At 37.1% G+C, this 20601-nt stretch overlaps 1 protein-coding gene across 1 annotated transcript in view; it reads left to right on the top strand.

Annotated features, from left to right (window-relative positions):
• Nucleotides 1-1244: 1244 nt before the first annotated feature.
• LOC129248825 (roundabout homolog 2) overlaps nt 1245-20601 on the top strand; it is a 136367-nt gene continuing 117010 nt past the window's right edge. Inside the window, exons 1-2 of the mRNA XM_054888437.1 lie at nt 1245-1269; nt 9636-9829. Coding sequence (XP_054744412.1) covers nt 1245-1269; nt 9636-9829 — 219 coding nt within the window. The remainder of the gene's footprint in view (nt 1270-9635; nt 9830-20601) is intronic.

Genomic DNA, 20601 nt, shown 5'->3' on the forward strand with positions numbered 1-20601 from the left:
CACAAGTAAGAATTTAACACTTGAACACTGTAACACTTCACCACCAGTGGGGCGTGGAATCCATTCAAAACGGATTTTAAGCTATTGGCTGAGAGCGTTGGGTTCCATATACCGCATTATAAATTTGGAAGCTCTACTTTTTCAGTTGAAAGCTTTTACAGAAGCCGTGAAGGCAGCTGACTTGGCTCCAACATGCATGATGTCAAAGATAGTTTTGAAGGCTTTCGTGATTGCTACCACTCCTGCCTGGATAGTTGTAGGGATTCTCAATAGAAACTTACTCGGACGTCGCAGTTCATCTTAGCACCCTATGTTTAGATTTCTACATGAAAATCTTTCAAATACCACCTTCTCCAATCTGCTTTAGATAGAAATACTACAGAAATATCTTAATGGAGTGAAGGCCGGGTGACAGAAGGTCGGTGGTAGTGTTAAGCAAACAATGCCGTTTGCAGAAGGATTTTACTGTTACTATACATTCTAGGGGTCCAATTCCTAGAAATAAATACTCATTAAAAAAAATTAATACTTTGAAAAACATTTAGCGAACATATTTTTGACTTCAATTGTAGTGGTCTGAAACTTTTTGCCAAGACTGTAAAAGGCGTAGTGGTATACTGGTCGTGAAAGCAGGAACAGCAAATGCAACATCGACATCAAACAGCTTGACAGCAGCTGAAATAATAAGCAAATGCAAATAGTACAAAAACAAAAGTAAAACACAACAAACAACAACAGTAAAAAAGCAGTTACCGGACGTACGCCTGAAGGCAAATGGCCAAACAAATAACCAACCGAGTAACCGAACCAAGGCAGTCCACCAGCCTTGCCTCACAAACCAGCGACTATGCTGCGCTTGTTGGAGCAACTTGCAACAACAACAACTAGTCATATATGTGCGTCTGTGTTTGCATGTGTTTACGTGCAATTTACAATAACAACGTATAAGCGCAACAATTTCAATTATGCTGCATGTCAGTGTTTCAGTGTCGTTGTCGTCAACCCTATCATTACAGTTGTTGTTGACTCCTTTCGTTTTTGCTATTTCCACAGATATACTAGTGTGTGTGTGTGTGTGCGTATGTGTTTTGGCATTTGCATCAGCTCAGCTGAGCTTCGTATGTTGTTCGAGTAATTGTAATTGTAATTGTCATTGCATTACACAACATAAAGTGTTGTTTATGCCTGATTGTTGTTGTTGCTGTAATTGTTGCTGCTGTTGCTATCGCACAAGCCAAGAGAGAATGAATGGTAGCAGTAGCAGCAAAGGTTTGCAGTAACAAACAGTAATACATAACGATAACAACTGACTAGAGCTGCAATAATAAATGCAACGATGTGCTGGTCGAAAACAGTAGCCGTATCGGGTAATATTCGTAGCGGCTGCAACAGCTGCAGTGGCTGAAATGAAATAGCCGCCGGTCAAATTGTGCATGGCACTCACTTTAAAATAGGCTGCCGCTTTTTGAATGTGTGTGTGTCTCGTTTTGCTTGAATTCGTAGCGCAACAACATCTTTTGCTATGCTGTAATTGCTCTTTGCGCGTGTTGGTATATGAGCGCGTACGTGTGTACTTGCATATGTATGTATGTGTCTATGTATGCAAATTTTATCGCTTAAGAGCACAATTTTACAGCAGTTAAAATGTCAGCACTTGCTATTTTTTAATTATTTCGTGGCAACAATCCTCAAGGATGTAATAGATCTTTTTCATTTGTACGCAAAGCAACAGGCATTTTGCCATTTGGACAATTTGCAACAACAGAACCGGAGAATAGAAATAAATTTGTATCCAAAATACCTTCAACGATTAGCGACTAAAACTTAGGATGATATGAAGTTTAGGGGACTAAAACTTTAAAGCCTTAGAAATGATTAAAAATGACTAAAACTTAGGATGATATGAAGTTTAGGGGACTAAAACTTTAAAGCCTTAGAAATTCGAAGTTTTGATATTGAAATAGCAAAGCACGTAAGAAAACCAGCAAGGATGCCTTCCAAAAAGATACTCAGTTTTTTTTAAAAAAGCTCAAGTTTATGCAGACAACACTATACTGCGAGGTGCTCTTTTCATGTTTTAATGATAGGTACTTTTGCGTCAAACTCGAAAATGCATAAAATATTTAAACGTAGACATTCCACCGGGAACCATTTTGGGTCCTCTGCTAGATCTCGTGTACGTTCACGACCTGCCATCGACAAATCAGCAAGTAACTGCAACATTTGCGGAAGGTATTGCCATATTTGCAGTCGATACCAAAAACCCAATGAACAACCTATAAGAAGCTGTTAACCGTTTTCCTACATGGGTTAACAAATTGAGAGTAAAGGTAAACCAAAGCAAGTCAGCACTTATAGTATTTTCTTTATAAAACACTACTTACATCTCCATATGTGTCCGCCGCCGTAGTCGAATGGGTTGGTGCGTGATCACCATTCGGAATTCACTGAGAGGTCGTTGGTTCGAATCTCGGTGAAAGCAAAATTAATAAAAACATTTTTCTAATAGCGGTCGCCCCTCGGCAGGCAATGGCAAACCTCCGAGTGTATTTCTGCCATGAAAAAGCTCCTCATAAAAATATCTGCCGTTCGGAGTCGGCTTGAAACTGTAGGTCCCTCCATTTGTGGAACAACACCAAGACGCACACCACAAATAGGAGGAGGAGCTCGGCCAAACACCTAACAGAAGTGTACGCGCCAATTATTTATTTTTTATTTATTTTATGTGTCCTGATAGTCCCATATGTCAACGAGAAAAAATTCCAAACTACGCTGGAAAGCTCATGTAAAGAAACAACAGGAAGAAATTGACTTAAAATTAAATAAGCCTTTTTATATCAAGCTTATGAATTCTCAACAAATTACTTATTTACAAAAAACACTAAAACCGGTTTGGCCACACCATACAGAATTTTTGGCTAGCCAAAAGCCTCTATCCAACGTCTGCAAAACAAAACTCTTCACAGCATAGTAAACGCGCCTTCATCGTGATCTTGGCATACCAGCTGTGACTGAACTAACGAAGCATTTGGAAACTCAGAACAGTAGTAGACTTTATGTAGATCGAATAGTGATTATAATCTTAAATACTGCTTAAAACAAGTGAAATTATCAAATGAAAATTGATTATTAGTGTTCTTTTATAAGCCCAGATGCAATTGTACAACGCAAAAGAACGAAAAATCCCACTTTGATCCATTTAAAGTGCTCCAATCAAGTCAAAATTTATGACCGACCCCCACTAACTTTGGACGGCCGATCCACCCCAAGGGGGGTTCCCCATACAATCATTTTAAAATATCACCATTTTTGGCCTTTACATGAGAAAAGAAACTAAAAAGTTCGACCCAAATTGGGGGACATCAGAATTCGTTTTAGAGGTATGGTTCCTTCGGCAAAGTTTCTTATTTTGATCCCTAGAATATGATTTTCACAGAGCAATGGGCAATTTTTTTGCCTCCCCACAAATCGACCCGGCCTACTATGTACATATGTGTTGAGGAAATCCATTCTTAATTATCTAAATTATAAATATATCACCTTTAAGAATTCAAGGCAACCGGTCAAGATTTCGGTAGAACTTTGAGTTTGGATGGTCTGAAGGATATTATTTCCAGAAAAAAGCGTTTAAAATTGTCGGTACGGTTCATATTGTACAGAGAGCGACTGCAAGAAAATTCAAAATGTAAGAATTTTTCAGTACTAAATCCTTTGAGTACTAAATTCTTAGCGAACTTTTTAAATAAAAATACTAAATGAAGTGATACCCGTTTCGTGGTCATAAAGGAAAAAATGAGTACATTCACATTACTTCTGGTTTACAGAACTTTGCAGACTAAAGGTACAAAATGATTTAAATATAATATTTAAAAACAAAACTTAAAAGACATTTGATTCCAGTTTAGTTAAAAATAGTGACTTAGGATGGGCAAAATCAATATTGAGGCTAATATTCTATTAATTTCATTAAGAAACCTTGGAAAGGGAGATTAATTTAAATAATTTCATTTTAAAATTTTGACATGCAACGGAAAGTAAAAACGCAAAACCCTTTGGGGAATATTGTAACTTATCTGTTCCAGAGAACCAAACTCAGGAAATATCATGGTCTTTGATGGGCTCCGTTTGGAAATCTCAAAGCTATTTTTAAAAAACAATTTGCATGTATACCTTGAAATAAGGACTTATGATCAATGCGTTATACCCGTTATAACCCATGGCTCCAAAAAGTCTATACTGGGACTTTCAAATGCAGCTCTGGAACATAAAACAAAAGTTATAAAGGATGTAATGCAAAGAGTTACCAGAGCAAAATGGAGATGGGCTGGTCACATATCGCACTTTACGGATAACGGAAGGACAAAGAGAACAATAGAAGGGCGATCACGAGAAGACAAGAGGAAAATTGGGTGACCGTCCACAAGATAGATCGATGACACTGAAAGAATAACGGCAAATTGGATAATAGCAGCACAAGATAGAGAACAGTGGACGCAAACGGCTGGATGATGATGATGATGATCTGCTGGAGTGGATCTGTGTAAATGTATTATATGGCTTGAGGAAAGTAGAACAAATTCGCCGATAGATGCATATCATTTTTATCGTTTTTACCACAATCCATTGCTGGAACCTAGTTATTTTAGAAACTATATTGATTTCAGAGCCCAGATTTTTGTTATTTTCTGTTTTTGAATAATGTGACCACTATTTAATTGTCATAGTAACAACAAATTTCGAATTTAAAGTGTGTGTGAGAGTTCTTGGATATCGGTTTGTGTTACCTATTTAAGAATCACTCACTTTCTCCTTTTAATGCGCTTGCTCTTGTTGCAAGGCCTTGTGAGTATTATTCTGGGAGCCAGTCGATGAGAAGCGTACTTACCCTTAAAAATACCACTTATCAAAACAAATGGCGTTATTGTTTTCTACAAGCAAATTACAATAATTCTACGTTGCTTATTCTTTCGCTTATTTGGCCTTCAACACTTGCAACTTTTCTCTTTGTAGTTGCGTGACGCGCAGAACTTTCACAGGAAACTTGAAGAAAACTTCTATACTTTTGTTTTTGATTATTCAGCGCACTCTAACAATTTTCATGACACAATGCTCGAACCATGCAATAATTTACATGACAAAGACTGAAAGTACATAAATAAATATAAAACAAATATTAAACAGAAAAAGGAGAAAAAAGAAATATAAAAGAAAGCGAATAAAAAGAGTCTGAGAATTTCTTGCCGAGTTTGGCAAGTCGAATCGCGTGTCGACTTTGTTTGCCTCTGCCACCTTTTGACAATTATTTCGCTTCTTGCTTGGCTCCACCTTTAGTCCTCAGTCGTCAGCCCCTGGCTGCACTGCTCTCGGTTGCATGCAACAAATAAATTTGTGTTAAATTCATGCGCTCGTGAACGCACGCTTGCCTCTTTCATTTTTCACAACTTAACGGCAACAACTTTGTGCGACTTTGTATATAAAACACAGCGACACACAACAACCAACGGACAGACGGCCGAGCCCATTAGCGATTAAGTTTACCCATTTTCCGAGCGGGTTACGCGGTGCAGCTAGCCAGGCAGCCAGCGAGTCAGTTAACTAAGCCAAACGTTTTATGTTGCTTGTTGCAAGTTGTTTGCGCCAGGTGTTTGCAACGCGCGCGTGCCACACCAAAGTTGCAAAGAAAATAAACTGCAACGCCAACAATGAATAAGATTGTACGTAGAACAATGTGCATAAAAATTTTAAATGGAAATTGTTAAGAAGTGGAACAATTGACACGGGAGTGCAGCAAGGAAATGCGAAATTGTGTTATGCCTATGTTGCATGCAACATTTTCCAACATCTGGCGCCATATGCTGGTTACAAACGCACAGATTTTTAAAAGTAACCTGCGGCATGGATGACAGCAGAAACGCTGATATTCTGGGTAAGCACATAAAAGTCACATAAAAATGTACAAAAGTTCGTAGCGTGAAAGTGAAACTAGGTTATCCGAAGATAAGCACAGAAGTTGCTTCAAAAGGAAAAAAAAGCGGCTCTTGAGGTTTGTTATATAAAAAGATTCTTTAACGGTACGAAACTCTTTGTCATTAATTAGTGAACTCGATGGTCTTAAAAAAACTTTGAGAGATTAGGAGTTTGCAGCCGGAAGCAGAAAAACATCATCCCAGCCGTCTATGTAAATAAAAGTAGAAAGACTTCACACAGCTTAAGTGTTTTGTGGCTCCCAACTATACCAACAATGAGCTGATTAAATTGTGTAACAAAAATTACTTTTTTTTGTTATTTGGTAAAAGTTTCATGTGCAAGTGAAACTATCGATTTTATAAAAAAAAATGCATTTACTTTTCGCCAGGATAAATATAGATTTTTGTAAATAGTATTTTTTGCGTATACTTTATTCCATAAATGGAAAGTTCAACTATTATTTTTATTTTATTTTTTTGCGTTGTTATAAGACAACAAGAAGAACGAAGTTGAAGTAATAGGAGAATTCGTTTATTTAGGAACCAGCCATAACACCAATAATAATGTTGGCCTTGAAACTCAACCGAGAATCTTTCTTACCAACAAGTGCTACTTTGAACTAAGTAGGCAACTGAGTAGTAAAGTCCTTTCTCGACAAATAAAACTAACACTCCACAAGGCTCTCATCATGCCCATCCTGTTGTAAGCAGCATAAACCTGACGATTATGAGGCGCACCTATGAGTGTTTGAGAGAAATATTCTGCCGAAGACTTTTTGACCTTATTCCTTGGCGAAGGTTTGAGAATAAGTTCGTAGCGTTTTTACCTAGATTATACTTTTATTTAAACTAAAAAATAATAATTATATCAATAAGTTCATCAATTATACATTCGCCGTTGCTACTCATAACCTCTCCCCACTTCTCGACCAATATTTTGATGCCGTTCCACCAAGAATCGTCTGGTCTGCTGTCAAAGAAGTTGTTCAGCCTCTTTGTTATCGAAGGTAATACCCTTCATATGGTTTGGCAGAGAGCGTAAAAGATGGTAATCGGTCGGTGCAAGGCACGGAGAATACGGCGGATGCTGAGGGAATTCCCATTCGAGCTATTGGAGTGCGGCTTTGACGACTTATGCAACATGGGGTCTGGCGTTATCGTGAATTGGTTTGGTTTGACCATATCGATTAGGTCTTTTAAGTCGATTAGCCCCATTCACGTGGTGTAGCTGGGTAATGCAGAGCAGAGTAAAGCAGAAAAACAATTTGAAAGCGACTTTTTTTTTGTGTTGAGCTCGTGAGACACTCAGGCTCCCAATCCGTTCAATCCCATTAAATGAAGATGGTTGAAAGTCGTTTTATGATCGCAGTTAAAATTTTTTCCGCGAATTCACGATTGGTTTTTCGATCGTTTTCCTTCAAAAGTGATTTGAGACGTTCTTCATCGAATTCAGAAGGCCTTCCGCTAAGGAACGTGTCATCGACGTCAAAGTCAGAATTTTTGAACTTTGTGAGCCAATTTCGTGCTGTAGACTCGCCTAAGACATCTTCTCTATACACTTCGCAATTGTCCTGCGTTGCTTCGGCAGCTTTTTGATCTCGATGAAAGGCAAAGAAGAGCAGGTGTCGAAAATGTTGATTTTTGCCTCCTGGGTATTCCATTTCCAAGCCTCAAAATCAATAAAAAATTAAATAACTCAAGAATTCAATTAAAACAGTTTTGTAGAGAAGAAAGAGTTCTATCAAATGATAGAATGCCAAACAGCAAACAAATAGTTGTAAAATTAAAGAGGATATAAAACGTTATGAACCTATTTCCCAACCCAATATACAAAATCTAGAGTCTTACCTGCATATAGCAAGTTTTCCTGTCTCTTAATTGATTTGGTTGAGATTATGTAAGAAAGTGTTCCAAAGCCTAAGTTGGGCGAGTTGCTTGGTGCCGCCAAAGCAGAGCCTGACTTTGGTAGGTAAAGATAGATATCACTAATTCATCGTATTCAGAAGGCTTTCCGCTAAGGAACGTGTCATCGACGTCAACGTCGGCATTTTTGAATCAATTCCGTGCCGTAGACTCAAAGCAGAGCCTGACTTCGGTAGGTAAAGATAGATATCATTAATAGAGTTTCCCTGCTGGTATGCTTTCGCAGGTGTCAAAGCTACCAATAATATTCAGCTATAAAACTATTCAGTAAGGTTGCTTTTTATATAGAGAAAATCCGCGACACCGTCAGGGAAAAATTTATAAAAAACCAACGAGGCGTTTCAGTAACTTTAAGCTTTTACTTTACTATGTATACTAAAATTTAAAAAGCTATAAAATTGCATACCAGAAATCTTTCTGAAAATTCGTATTAAGGAGAAACAGTGGAATTGCAATGAAAAGTTTAAGGATTTTTTTTTTTAATTTTTGTATTAAGTCTGGAATTTGAATTAGTTTTATAAAAAAGTAATCAGCACTCAAAACAGCAAGGAAAATGGTTAAAATTGGTGAAAGCCACGTCTAACGACACTTTAAGAATCACTTCAAACTTTCAACTCTTGGGGGTATCACCTCCACTTGTCGCTCAACTCTGTAAAATTATTTTATATTTTTCGTCAATTACAATCTGAGTGTTGGCACAAATTAACCACGAATACCAAAGGTACACACGCATACATACACATTCATACATATGCAAATAAACAGACAGCTCAAGTATATGTACTTCAGGAGTGCACATTCCTTGCGAGTAAGTGTTGCACGAGCGTCTATGTGTACTTGCTTGGATTAATTGAAAACCCATATGCGTGCAGATTTTTCCCATTTCAAAAACAAACTCAACCGGAAACGTTGAAAATACACCTTGAAATTGCAAACGGCATGCAGCATGTGGCAAACTGCAAAGCACTCGAATGAGATACTTGAATGTGCAACGAGCAACGCGTAGAATGTTGCTTGCAAAGGAATTCACTCACAAGTGAATGAAACATTAAAATGCTAAAAATAAATGAAACCAGAATGAAACGGAAAAATAAGCCCAAAAGGAAGAAGAACAATGACTGTACGAGTAGGAGGAAAAGTGAGAAAAAGGCGAAAGCAAAAATGCAGAATAAATAAACAGACGCATACGAGTGTGCATACGCTCAAGAATATGCGACCAAAGAAATAAAGAAATCAAGCCAGCTGGGGTAGGACGTTCTGGTTTATGCATTCCAATGGAGAGGAGAGTGCGCGTTTGCAATTCCTGCAGAAGCATTTCATAGCTACCGACGCGCTACCGGCAGCTTAGGTCGGCACAGTGCTGTTGGCTGAAATGCAGTTGGCAATTTGCATTGCCATCATTTGCAATTCGCATTAAGTTTATAATTCCTACAACGCAATGCGGAGATAAAGCGAGAAAAAGAAATAAAAAAACTAAAAAAAAAAAAAAAAATAGTGAATAAAAATCGGAAAATGCAGCCAGGAAGTAGCTGCGTGGCAGTGCTTTATTACCTTTTGCCACACAGCTTCGCCATTTCACTTGTCACTCGGGCACTTTAGTGTTGCCACCTGCACATACATACATATATACTTATATTAACTCTTTGCACCCTTCTTTTCTTCATTATAACAAGAATGTAGTGACTTCTTGCATTTAATTCTTTTTTTATATTTAAAATTTTTTCCATTTCCATTGCCTCGTTGCAGGTTCACATCCGCCACGGATAGTCGAGCATCCGATAGATACGACGGTGCCGCGGCACGAACCGGCGACACTTAATTGCAAAGCGGAGGGCTCACCAACGCCCACAATACAATGGTTTAAGGATGGTGTGCCACTGAAAATACTGCCAGGATCCCACAGGATTACATTGCCGGCAGGTGGATTGTTTTTTCTCAAGGTAAGACAAACAGCCAACATTGGCAACAACAAACTTAAATAGTTGGTACTAAGTAAAGCAGCATTAAAATTTCTCTACGGTCTCTTTTCTTTCGTTTTTTTATGTTTGTTCCGTTTCTGTTGCATACTTTCGTGCGTCTGCCGCGCTTGGTAAGCATTTCTATTTAATTTTAATTTTGTGTTATTTGTATTTTATCCTTTATTTTCATTTTTCCATTTGTTATTTGCTTCTTTTCTGTCATTTGGCCGCTGAGCCGGATTTATGGGTCGCTGCAATGGTAATGGCACTGAGCTTTGTAAATGAGCCTGTGGCAGTGCAATTATATGAAGGCATAACAATTGTACGCGCTTTTTTTAACACATATACATACATTTTTATAATAGATCAAGCGCTTGCAGGTACCGGAAAAGCTTAGCACATGAATTGGCGTCGACTATGGAGGCATTGGTTTATTTATCTATTTTTTTCTTTTTTAATTCCTATTTTTATGTGGGAGCTCTTTAATTTCCAATTTAAATGCTGACTTAATAATTGGAATGTATTTGGAGTAGTGTTTTTAATTAAAAAAATATTTGTAATTTTTTTTATTTACTTTAAGCGAACAAATAAGTTTTAAACGTTTGTTTTGTAGTTCCGAATACTTCAGTCAGACAAATTTTGTACATTATTTGTTTTATATTTATGTTTGTTGATATTACTAATATTTGAGTGGGTGTTCGCAGCACTTGAAAGTGTTGATGCGTGACCACCATTCGGAAGGGGACAGGTACGAATCTCCGGGCTTGAAATATCAAATGATAGGGAGAGTTCTTTCCAGTAGCGTTCGCCTCTCGGTAGTGAACACTATACTTATTAACTTAATAACTATTAATAATTTATTAAAAAATGTAAAAACGTCTATTTCCACCTGCTAAAAAATTTTATGTAATGTAACATAACTAATTGGATCGATTGCCGAAACAATTATTTATCAGCAACTGTCATTTGAGCTCTTTTTTCTACATTTCTCACTCGTCGCGAATGCAACTTTAGTAGTGTACAAGTTTTTCTTTAAATAGCTCCGTTGTCAATAGGCGTTGTTAAATGGGACGAGCGAGAATTCAAGTTAAAATCACAGTTTTTGGAGATGAGGCCCAAGGTAATATTTCCACATACACATCCATGTCCACTTTTCACTATTTTCCACCAAGTTCACCCACGTCCACCATTTTTCACATGCACAATCACTCATATCCACCCATTGGCACCCACTTCCATGTCCACTTTTCACGATTTTCCACCAAGTTAACTCACTTCCACCATTTTCCACATGCACATGGTGTAAATTCATCATCCGCCGTCCCATATGGTATACCAATAATTCTAAAACTTTTTTTCAAAAAGTCGCTGCGAGAATCAACACTGACTGTAAGGTCTTATTCTTCCTTGATAAATATATCTCATTGCTCAAGCTGTTTCCATCCCAAAAATCTAGTTCATTTAGTGCCAATTCAGTTCCATTCTATGGAATACGGCTTATCTGGAGGCAACAAACGTTGAATCAATTGCACTTTATAGTGAAATAAAGGCAGCTATTTCTTCACAATCACTCATAAGGTGGGGTTAGGGTGTTCAGTTGCGAGGAACCGTGCTGGGGATTTCAAGAACAGTCGAATGCGACGAAAGTATGGTGTGTGTCGATTCTCCTTTTATGGGTCTTATTCAAGACTTGGCGTATTGTGAATATCTGGTCGATGGTGGACTTTCCAGATCGAAAGCCCCACTGGTATGGTCTAATCAATTGGTTGATAGTGGGCTTCAGTTTATCACACAATACACTTTCTACAGCCTTATAAGCGGTATTTAGAAAACTAGTTTCGCATATATTGCAAAATCACCCTTCTTATGGATTGGCTATTAATCTGGTCCTGACGCATGCTTGGACTGGCCCATTTCAATTGAAAATCTTCTCCAGCTGTTATCATTTTTCACTGCCAATTTTCATCCATTTCAAAAATTGGTAACATCTTTGGTTGGTTAGTTAGAGTGGTGATTCATCCAGAATCCAACTAGCGCTTCGGCACCATTTTGTTGCCACATCCTCGTTATCAACTTGTTTAACACTTACTTATTTACAGTTACTTATTACTTACAAGACTATATCCAGTCTAGCAGCTTAGGAACCTTATTATGTTGTTGACGTCTAAGCCAGACAGTTGCTCAAGACTCTCGAACAGTGGTTTGCCCAGTGTTAACCTTCTGTCCTTCCATAGGACAGGGCAGGTAACATCTTTAATTTCTACCAAACAACCGAAGGTGTCAATTCGGTCTAAACATAAATTCGATTCACTTAGCACTGGCCTTGATTTTGAGTCTTCAAGCTGTAACGCTAAGTCTAGAAATATATCTTGGCAACAAGCCTTTCATTATTGACTTGTTGTAGTTGATCAAAATCTGTTTCGCAATTTTCAGATACATATCAGGCATTCAAGTGATGGGCAATTGTATTTGTCACTAACTCACTCCGAGAGACCAGCGCAGTATCAATAAGTATTAAGAAAACCAGACTTCCCCGCTAACGTTTTTTAGAGTTTTCAGGTTCTTTGAAGGTATTGCCTACTGGAAAATTCATGATAATAATTATTTCATTTATTATTATTTCATAATTTGGTGGGTGTTGTGTGTTTCTTTTTCTTTTGCATTTTCTCAAAAATGGAGGGACTCGCAATTTTGTGCCGCCTCTGGACGGCAGGTGGTTTTCTATGAGCAGCTTTTTCATGGCAGAAATATACTCGCGGCTAGCCATTGCCAGCAATCTGGAGTGCAATGCGTGGGAACAGTTCGGCACCTCTCCGCAGAGAAGGAATTTATAAAACACATTTCTTTTGAGCGTTGTGTGCATTTAGGTTTTCGATGAATATCAGCTGCTAATTCAGTATTTAGTACAGGATTCGAAAACTCGTTTTGTTGTTTGTTTATTATATATTTGTTAAATTTTTCCAATGCAAGTATGGTATAACACATATTTAACTGTTACTTCTCATGCCTATCACCTAATTCAGTTATTCAGTTCGTGCCATCATTTGGTAACCCCATGGGCACAACCTTCAGCTTTACCATAGCCATCGTTTGTTTGCTAAACTAAGTACAATATTTTTTTCAAGACCTAATATTATTTACTTTTTAATTACAGCCTCAAGCATTTCTTTTCATTTATGTTTTGGTAATTACTTCCTGACTCGCTTGCGGGATTAAAATCTTCATTTTTCAATCAGAGACAGACGCATTGCACTTTTCCTTTGTTTACCAGGCGGTTTTGCCTCTTTTATTTAGTTTAATTCGCTCTGCTTTTGTATAATTTTTATTCCTATTTAAATACCCATTCTGCTGCGTTCACACTACTTTTTGTTTTTTTTTCTGACTGCTTTTGCAATTTTTTTTAGTTTTTTCCGTATTTGCATTTAAATTCTCATTTTTCAACTGTTGAGCGTTTGAGCGCACTAATTACTTTTTTATTTATTTTTTGTGGAATTTTTTGCTTTTCCGCTTCATTCTTAAAAAGAATTTCATTGCGTGCCACTATGTGTTGTTGTTTTGCCTTGCAGCGTTCTGCAGTCGCCGGAATTCGACTTTAAATTATAAAGAACACTGGGGAAAAAAAGAAAAAAAAAACTTAAAAGCAGAAATGCTCAACTTCATTAACGCAAGGTAAATAGCGTTGGCAAATCCAGAGGCAATGTTTAATTCAACTTTACGAACCTGCCGCAACCTTCCTTCATTCATTCATTCATTCATTTTCCGGCTGGCTTTGGGACACTGGCATTACTGTTGTTGTTTTTGCTAACGCCGTTGTTGCTCTTGCTACTTTTTGCTTTTAGTTAGACTATTTCAACTGTCATTTTCCTTTCTGTGTGCTTGTGTGTCTTTCTGCGCCACTACCATCACTTTTGGTTGATGATGGTGTGCTTGTTACAAGTTTGGTATTTCTTGCAGTCGGGTAACGGTGAAACGTAGCACTGCCAGCTGCTGCTAGCCACGCTTACTCTGAAATCTTCTTCCCATTAATGTACCTCTTCGACAGCGCTACTCACACCCACGACTCTCTTATAGTCATTTATTTTTCACCGCTTCTCCTACTTTTTACCCGTTTTCACCCTTTCAGCCGTCGCACTTATTTGGTTATCTGTCTGCTTCGCGTCTGTCGATTTCGCACACTCAATGCCTGATAACTTGGCTAACTGGCTGTCTGGCCGACTATGAGCTGAGTGCAAGTGCACTCTGTTTGTTCACCTCAACGTCTCTCTCCCTATGTCTGCGTGTTTGTTTAGGCGCGTATGTGTATGTGTGTGTGCATGCAGCTGTTAGTGCACTTCATACATATGCAATGTTTATTTACCTTTTTGAGTGTATTTGCTTAATGCAGACGAAAACTCGAGCACACACACACATTCGCTCATATGTTTTTGTGTATGTGTACTTAGTTCCAGCTCAAGCTGCAATCAGCAGCCTACAAAGCAACACTTTAATGATTTCAACTCTTCTCCAATCCCTGTCATCACTATTCTGCCCTTGCTTAGTACTTTGTTTTCCTATGCCTTTGCTCTCCCCCCCTTTGCACTTTCTAAATCGCACACCTTTTACTTTGCCTGCTGATACAACTAACTAATTCTTATTCGCTCCCCTTGGCTCTTCAACATATTCACACCTTATGATGAAGCTTCTAATTTCAAAAGTACTTTATTTAAATGAATTCATTCCATAGCGAAGGTGGAAAATTTGTTGTTGCTTCATTGCTGTTTACAGTGTCTGGCTGTCTGCTTCACTTCTTTGTAACTTAACTCACCCGCTGAATGACTTAAATGCAACCAACTAATTATCAAAGTTATTTAGTTGATTTACAACAAATTTACCTATTTCTGCATAGCCAAGGCATTTTAAACATTCTGGGAATCTCTTTACTGTTGCAAGAGTTGTCATTTGCTTATTATATTCACCAAATACTTTCTGTACAATAAATGATTTCATTTGACTCTAACGAATTATGATTTAGCGAAACGGGATAGGCTGATTAGCTTATGGGAAGTGTAAGATCGATACTAGAAAGGAGAGCGGTGGGGGACTTTATATGGTATATTCGAGCTTTAAAGCCCATGGAGCTTGTCAACGCGGTTTGAGCATTCAACGCCAAATACATCAAAAGTAGCATCTGCTTTTATCAACCACTGTGAAAATCGTTTGAGGAAGAGGTACCACCATAATGGAATTCGCTGTGAAAGTATGAAGAACTATTATAATTATTATCATTATTATTTTTATTAAGCAGAACAGGGGTGAGTAACTTTTTTGATCAACGGACCAAATTAAATTTTAATTTTTTTGTATTGCGCATATAAAATCACACCTATTAATAATTTAATCATAATAAACATTACAATAAAAAATATATAAAATTAAAAAATGGTAAAGATTTCATACGCAAAATAACAACAAATAGGAAAAAACGGAAAAACGAATTTACTTGAAATTTTCAAATCGAAATTTGGCTCGGTTTTCTTGATGCAAACTGATAAATACCAGGCGGAATTGATGAGGTAGCTATACGTTGCAGAAGCTGCGGGCCCCTTTCAGAAAAGGCGACTGTTTAGCACTTTACCTGTAAATGTTCGGGCTTGGCAGCTGCGCGGTTAACCCTAAAGCACACAAGTGAGCCTCTGAGGCTCAAATCTATATCATGACTGCAGTTTCTTCATGGCTTTTAAAAAAAAGTCTTTCATCTTTTTGGTATTCTTCAATATAAGTTCCTTAATTAATTTAGTGTTATTAGTTTTCAAAATATAAATATATTTAATCTCAAAAAAAATTTTTAATATAAATGTTACACATTTACACATATGTGCCTAATGAGCTCCTTCATATTTTTGGGTTATTGTTATGCTATTTCAATTGCAAAAATTTATGTCAATGCAAATTTGGTTCGAATAAAAAAGAATTCGTTGATTGTGTCAGTAACTTGTGTAATAATATAAAAAAAAAATTCATAACGGTTGATATAACTACCGTCTGTTTTGATAATCTCTAACGGAATATTGATCATTGTATAGACATTGTTTATGTACGTTCGAAAATTTTTGTATTTATTTTCAATAATTGCTGAGTGGTACAACGTTCGTCATTTCGTTTGGATTATCTTGGTAAGTACAAAATTCATAATTCCGAGATTCTCATATCGAAAATAATTCAAAAAAACATATTTTTTTATAGAAAATGGCGAAAACTAAACTTAGTGATACACAAATTGCACAGGCTTTAGAAAACTCTGTTGAAGAAGAAGAAGAATTCGTTCTTCCTGATTTTTCTTCTAATTCGGAATCAGAATATGTTTTTTCTGCTTCGGAAATTGAAGATGAGTTTTCAGACGATGGCGCTGAAAATATTGAGGACGCAACAGAAAATATGGCAATTTACAAAGGAAAAGATGGAACTATATGGTCGAAAAGTCCCCCACCAACCTCGAAAACTCGATCTTCCAACAAAATAAAAGGCAAAGTTGATAAGGTTTTATTGCCTCCAGGGAAAACTTTGGAAATATACTTGATTGCTTCAGACTGTTCATTTCCAATGAAGTTTGTGCACAAATAATCCAATACACTAATCAAGAAGCGGAAAGGGTATATGCTAATCAGTCGATAAAATGGAAAGCACTAGACAATGATGAGTTATTATCTTTCTTCGGACTTCTTATGATAGGAGGACATATGAAATCAAACAATCAAAATTACCGTTTATTTTGGGATCGGCTTTATGGAATAACAATTTTCAAAGCAAGTATGTCAAGTCGCAGATTTGAGGAATTATTGCGTTTTATACGTTTCGATGACAAATTGACCAGATCCTCACGACGACGGATAAGTTGGCCCCTATTCGAAATATTTGGGATATGGTTAATCACAATTTAGGTAAATATTATATGCCAAGTGAATATTTAGTTGTCGATGAACAACTCATGCCATGTCGAAGCCGCTGTTGCTTTATTCAGTATCTTCCTTCTAAGCCTGACAAATACGGCATAAAAATTTGGTGGCTGTGTGACAGCAAAAACGCATATCCTCTTCGAGGAATTCCTTATACAGGAAAAGAAGGAAATACGAGAAGTGTTGGCCTTGCTAAAAATGTCGTTGAACGACTTTGTGAACCCTATTACGGGACAAACCGAAATATAACAATGGATAACTATTTCACAAGTAAAGAATTAGCAGAAAACCTTCTTGGTAAAGGACTCACTATCGTTGGAACTTTGAGAAAAAATAAGGCTTGCATCCCGCCTGAATTTTTGCCCAACAGAAAAAGAGCACTTTCATCTACAATATTTGGCTTTCAGAAAAATATAACTATTGCTTCACATGTTCCAAAAGTCGGCAAGGCAGTTATTTTTTTGTCAACAATGCATCACACATGCAATATTTTGAAAAACGGTGAAAAAAATATTTCAGAAATAAATATGTTTTATAATGAAACCAAGGGTGGTGTTGATACATTCGACCAACTTGTACATGAATACATGACAAAACGCAAAACGAACCGTGGCCTCTTGCATTTTTTATGAATATGTTGGATGCAGCAGGAATTGCAGCATACATTATATGGACAAAACAAAATTCTTTATGGAACAGCGGAAAGTCTAACCGTCGACACCTTTTTCTCAGAGAACTTTGTGAGCAGTTAGTGGAACCTATGATATTGAAAAGGCAGAAAAAACCACACATGAGAATGGAGACACAAAGCGCAATTTCAGATATTTTGCAAATTCGCAACGATGTATTGCCTGTAAGCAGCAATGACAACAATAATAAAAGAAAACGTTGCTATATTTGCCCTTCAAAAAAAGCAAGAATGCAAAAGCAATGTTGTAAAATTTGTAACAAAAACGTCTGTAATGAGCATTCTCAAACAACCAAAATTTGCCAAAATTGCGAAAACAATAAATGAATTAAATATGTAATGAATAAAAATTTGTCAATTTATGTTTTTTTTTTCATGAAATGAAGATTTGAGTTATAAAAATACCATTTCATCAATATATTTACTTTTTCTTATATATGAGCCTCAGAGGCTCATTTGTGTGAATTTGTCATTTTTCAAATTGTGTGCTTTAGGGTTAAGATCACTGGGTGCTGCTTTCTCCGACAGCCTGGAGCAGTGCGATAATCTGAATCCCATCAATCTTCTCCATTATATCAACATCTCTGGCTGGCTGTCGATATTTGCTTGTTGCAGATCTCATAATGGCGTTTCAGTGCTATTTAAGGAGTGCCAGACTGGCACTTTACCCATTTCATCTACCATACGTTAGTAGTTTTCTAATCATACATCACTCAGTTTTGACCGGTGGCCATTTTTAATTAATTCCATTGTTGAAAGTAATTGTTCACCAACATAAATACTTCGGAACAGAGACATCATATGCTTTGCATTTTTCCTCAAAAGCGTAAATTTCTCAGAGCTCTCACAAGATTAATAAAATTTTGCGATGTTTATTAAAAAAAATACGTAGAAAATCAGTGTTATCCTGCATGGCAACCACTTCCATTTGAAAGCCTTCGGGAATTGTATCCACAGCGATATAAAATGGCGAAGAAAATATTTTCATGGAAACCGTTGTATTCTCAGCGTTCAACATTTGAATTCGTAATTGAAATTTATTGATTAAAATGTCTACATATTGTGCGGGCGCCGTAGCCAAATGGGTTGGTGCGCGACTAGCACTCAGAATTCACAGAGAGAACGTCGGTTCGAATCTCGGTGAAGAACACCAAAATTAAGAAAAACATTTTTCTAATTGCGGTCGCCCCTCGGCAGATAATGGCAAACATCCGAGTGTATTTCTGCCATGAAAAAGCTCCTCATAAAAATATCTGCCGTTCGGAGTCGGCTTGAAACTGTAGGTCCCTCCATTTGTGGAACAACAACTAGACGCACGCCACAAATAGGAGGATCATGTCGGCCAAATACCCGAAAGGGTATAAGCGCCAATTATATATATATATATATATGTATATATTAGGATTAGAAGCTTTTACACAGCTCAGGACGTGGTCTTTATTAGTTTGTTTAAATAAATCCGTTCCCAATTTTTTGAAATTTGTTAGGTGAATCTGAAACGTGGTCGATTGAATGTGAGTTGCAGAATTTATATTTTGCAGCAGTGTTTTTATTTAAAATGCTTTTATAAGTGATTATTCTAGGTCCTATATGGATTCTTGCTCTCACGATTTGACATTTTCTACGAAGGTTGCATTTGTTAGGTGTTTAAAACTATTACTGTTAATTATATTTATTTTATTTATTTATTTGAAAAAGGTAAGAAAATATATAGTAAATGAAAACTAGCTGTTTTATCGCACAGTGTTGGCGTTAGGGGCTTCTAAATATTTTTGTTATAATCCTCGGGTATCAAATTTAGTGCCATAAATAAAGACTTTATTAGCGCTTTTCCTATTATTTAGCCTAAAAACTTATTGTTTGTGAGCGTCTGGGTATTCAGATTAATTTCAGTCTTGCCTATGTGCATGAGTATGTCTTCAAAGATATCATCATAGTATTCATAGTGTTCATATCTAGCTAAAGTCCGACAGTATTTTGTAAGGTTTTTTGACACCACCTTTTAGTTTGGTGTCACAATCAAATTAAGAAACATGTCGAAAAACCATCAAATCAGTTTTGAGTTCAGAAATGTATTAAAAAATTTAAATTTTTACCAAATTTAAACTCTGAATATAGCTGAAGAAAGTTTATCAATATTTTACAGCCGCACAGGCGTATGAGTAGCACCTATGCGAGTACTCTTTAATAACTATTTCCGCTACACCAGAGTTGAGGAAAGAAAACTGCAGCAGTCACTTTCACTGCGCACAAACATCGTTCAAACATCATGCAGGTACAGGCAATACATACACATACACATTTTTACGTGTATGCGATACTCGCACACACATGTCCCTCGATGCGCATATACCCTAGCCTTTTTACGAAAAACTTACTTACCATCGAGTTCACCAAAAAAGCTGCTAAATCACTTCAAAGTGCGCTTATTTTTCGCGAGAGTAGCATAAAAGTTCTAAAGAGCTGCTTATGTGCCCTTCATTTATATACTGCTTTAGCAGCCATTAGTTATAGTCCTATATATTTTTGGGGAGAAAACACAAGAGAATCTTAACCAAAGAAAAATGGTAAAAGAAGTTTGTATTAGTTGAAGAAAATTGCGCGCATAGCTCTTCGCCGGCAGCAACATAACAACTATACGAGTACAACGTGGAGCAGAACAACCATAAAGGGCAGCTGGTGAAAAGGAGTACGCAACAGAAAATTCATTGCTGCCGACACGCGACCTGGCACTCTACAACTGCAAAAAAGAAATAAATTGTGTATATTTGTAAAAGCTGAGAGTGTGGCGGTAGTGAATGAAGCAGATAAAGCATCCCGTAAAATAACCCAAAAGTGGAGTAGATAAACTTACATACTTTCATATGCACGTAATTGTGTATGTACTTACGCGAGTAGAGTGCTGCTTGGCAACTCTGCTAGCCTTAGACAATATTTTATGTGGTGCAAATGTAGCTGCTGCTCTAAAATTTGTGCGAGTCATTCGTTAAAGGAGCGAAATTTGGTGGGTGAACAGACCGTGGTGGTGACCCTATTGTGTGCAGTTCTCGAGTATCAAGGAACCACCCAGCGCATTAGTTGCTAGAACAATATTTCTACTCGCTTTCATAGCGCTGTGTTACTGTTGCTAGCAC

This window comes from Anastrepha obliqua, chromosome 5 (genome assembly GCF_027943255.1).
Source record: "Anastrepha obliqua isolate idAnaObli1 chromosome 5, idAnaObli1_1.0, whole genome shotgun sequence".
Lineage (NCBI taxonomy): Eukaryota > Metazoa > Arthropoda > Insecta > Diptera > Tephritidae > Anastrepha > Anastrepha obliqua.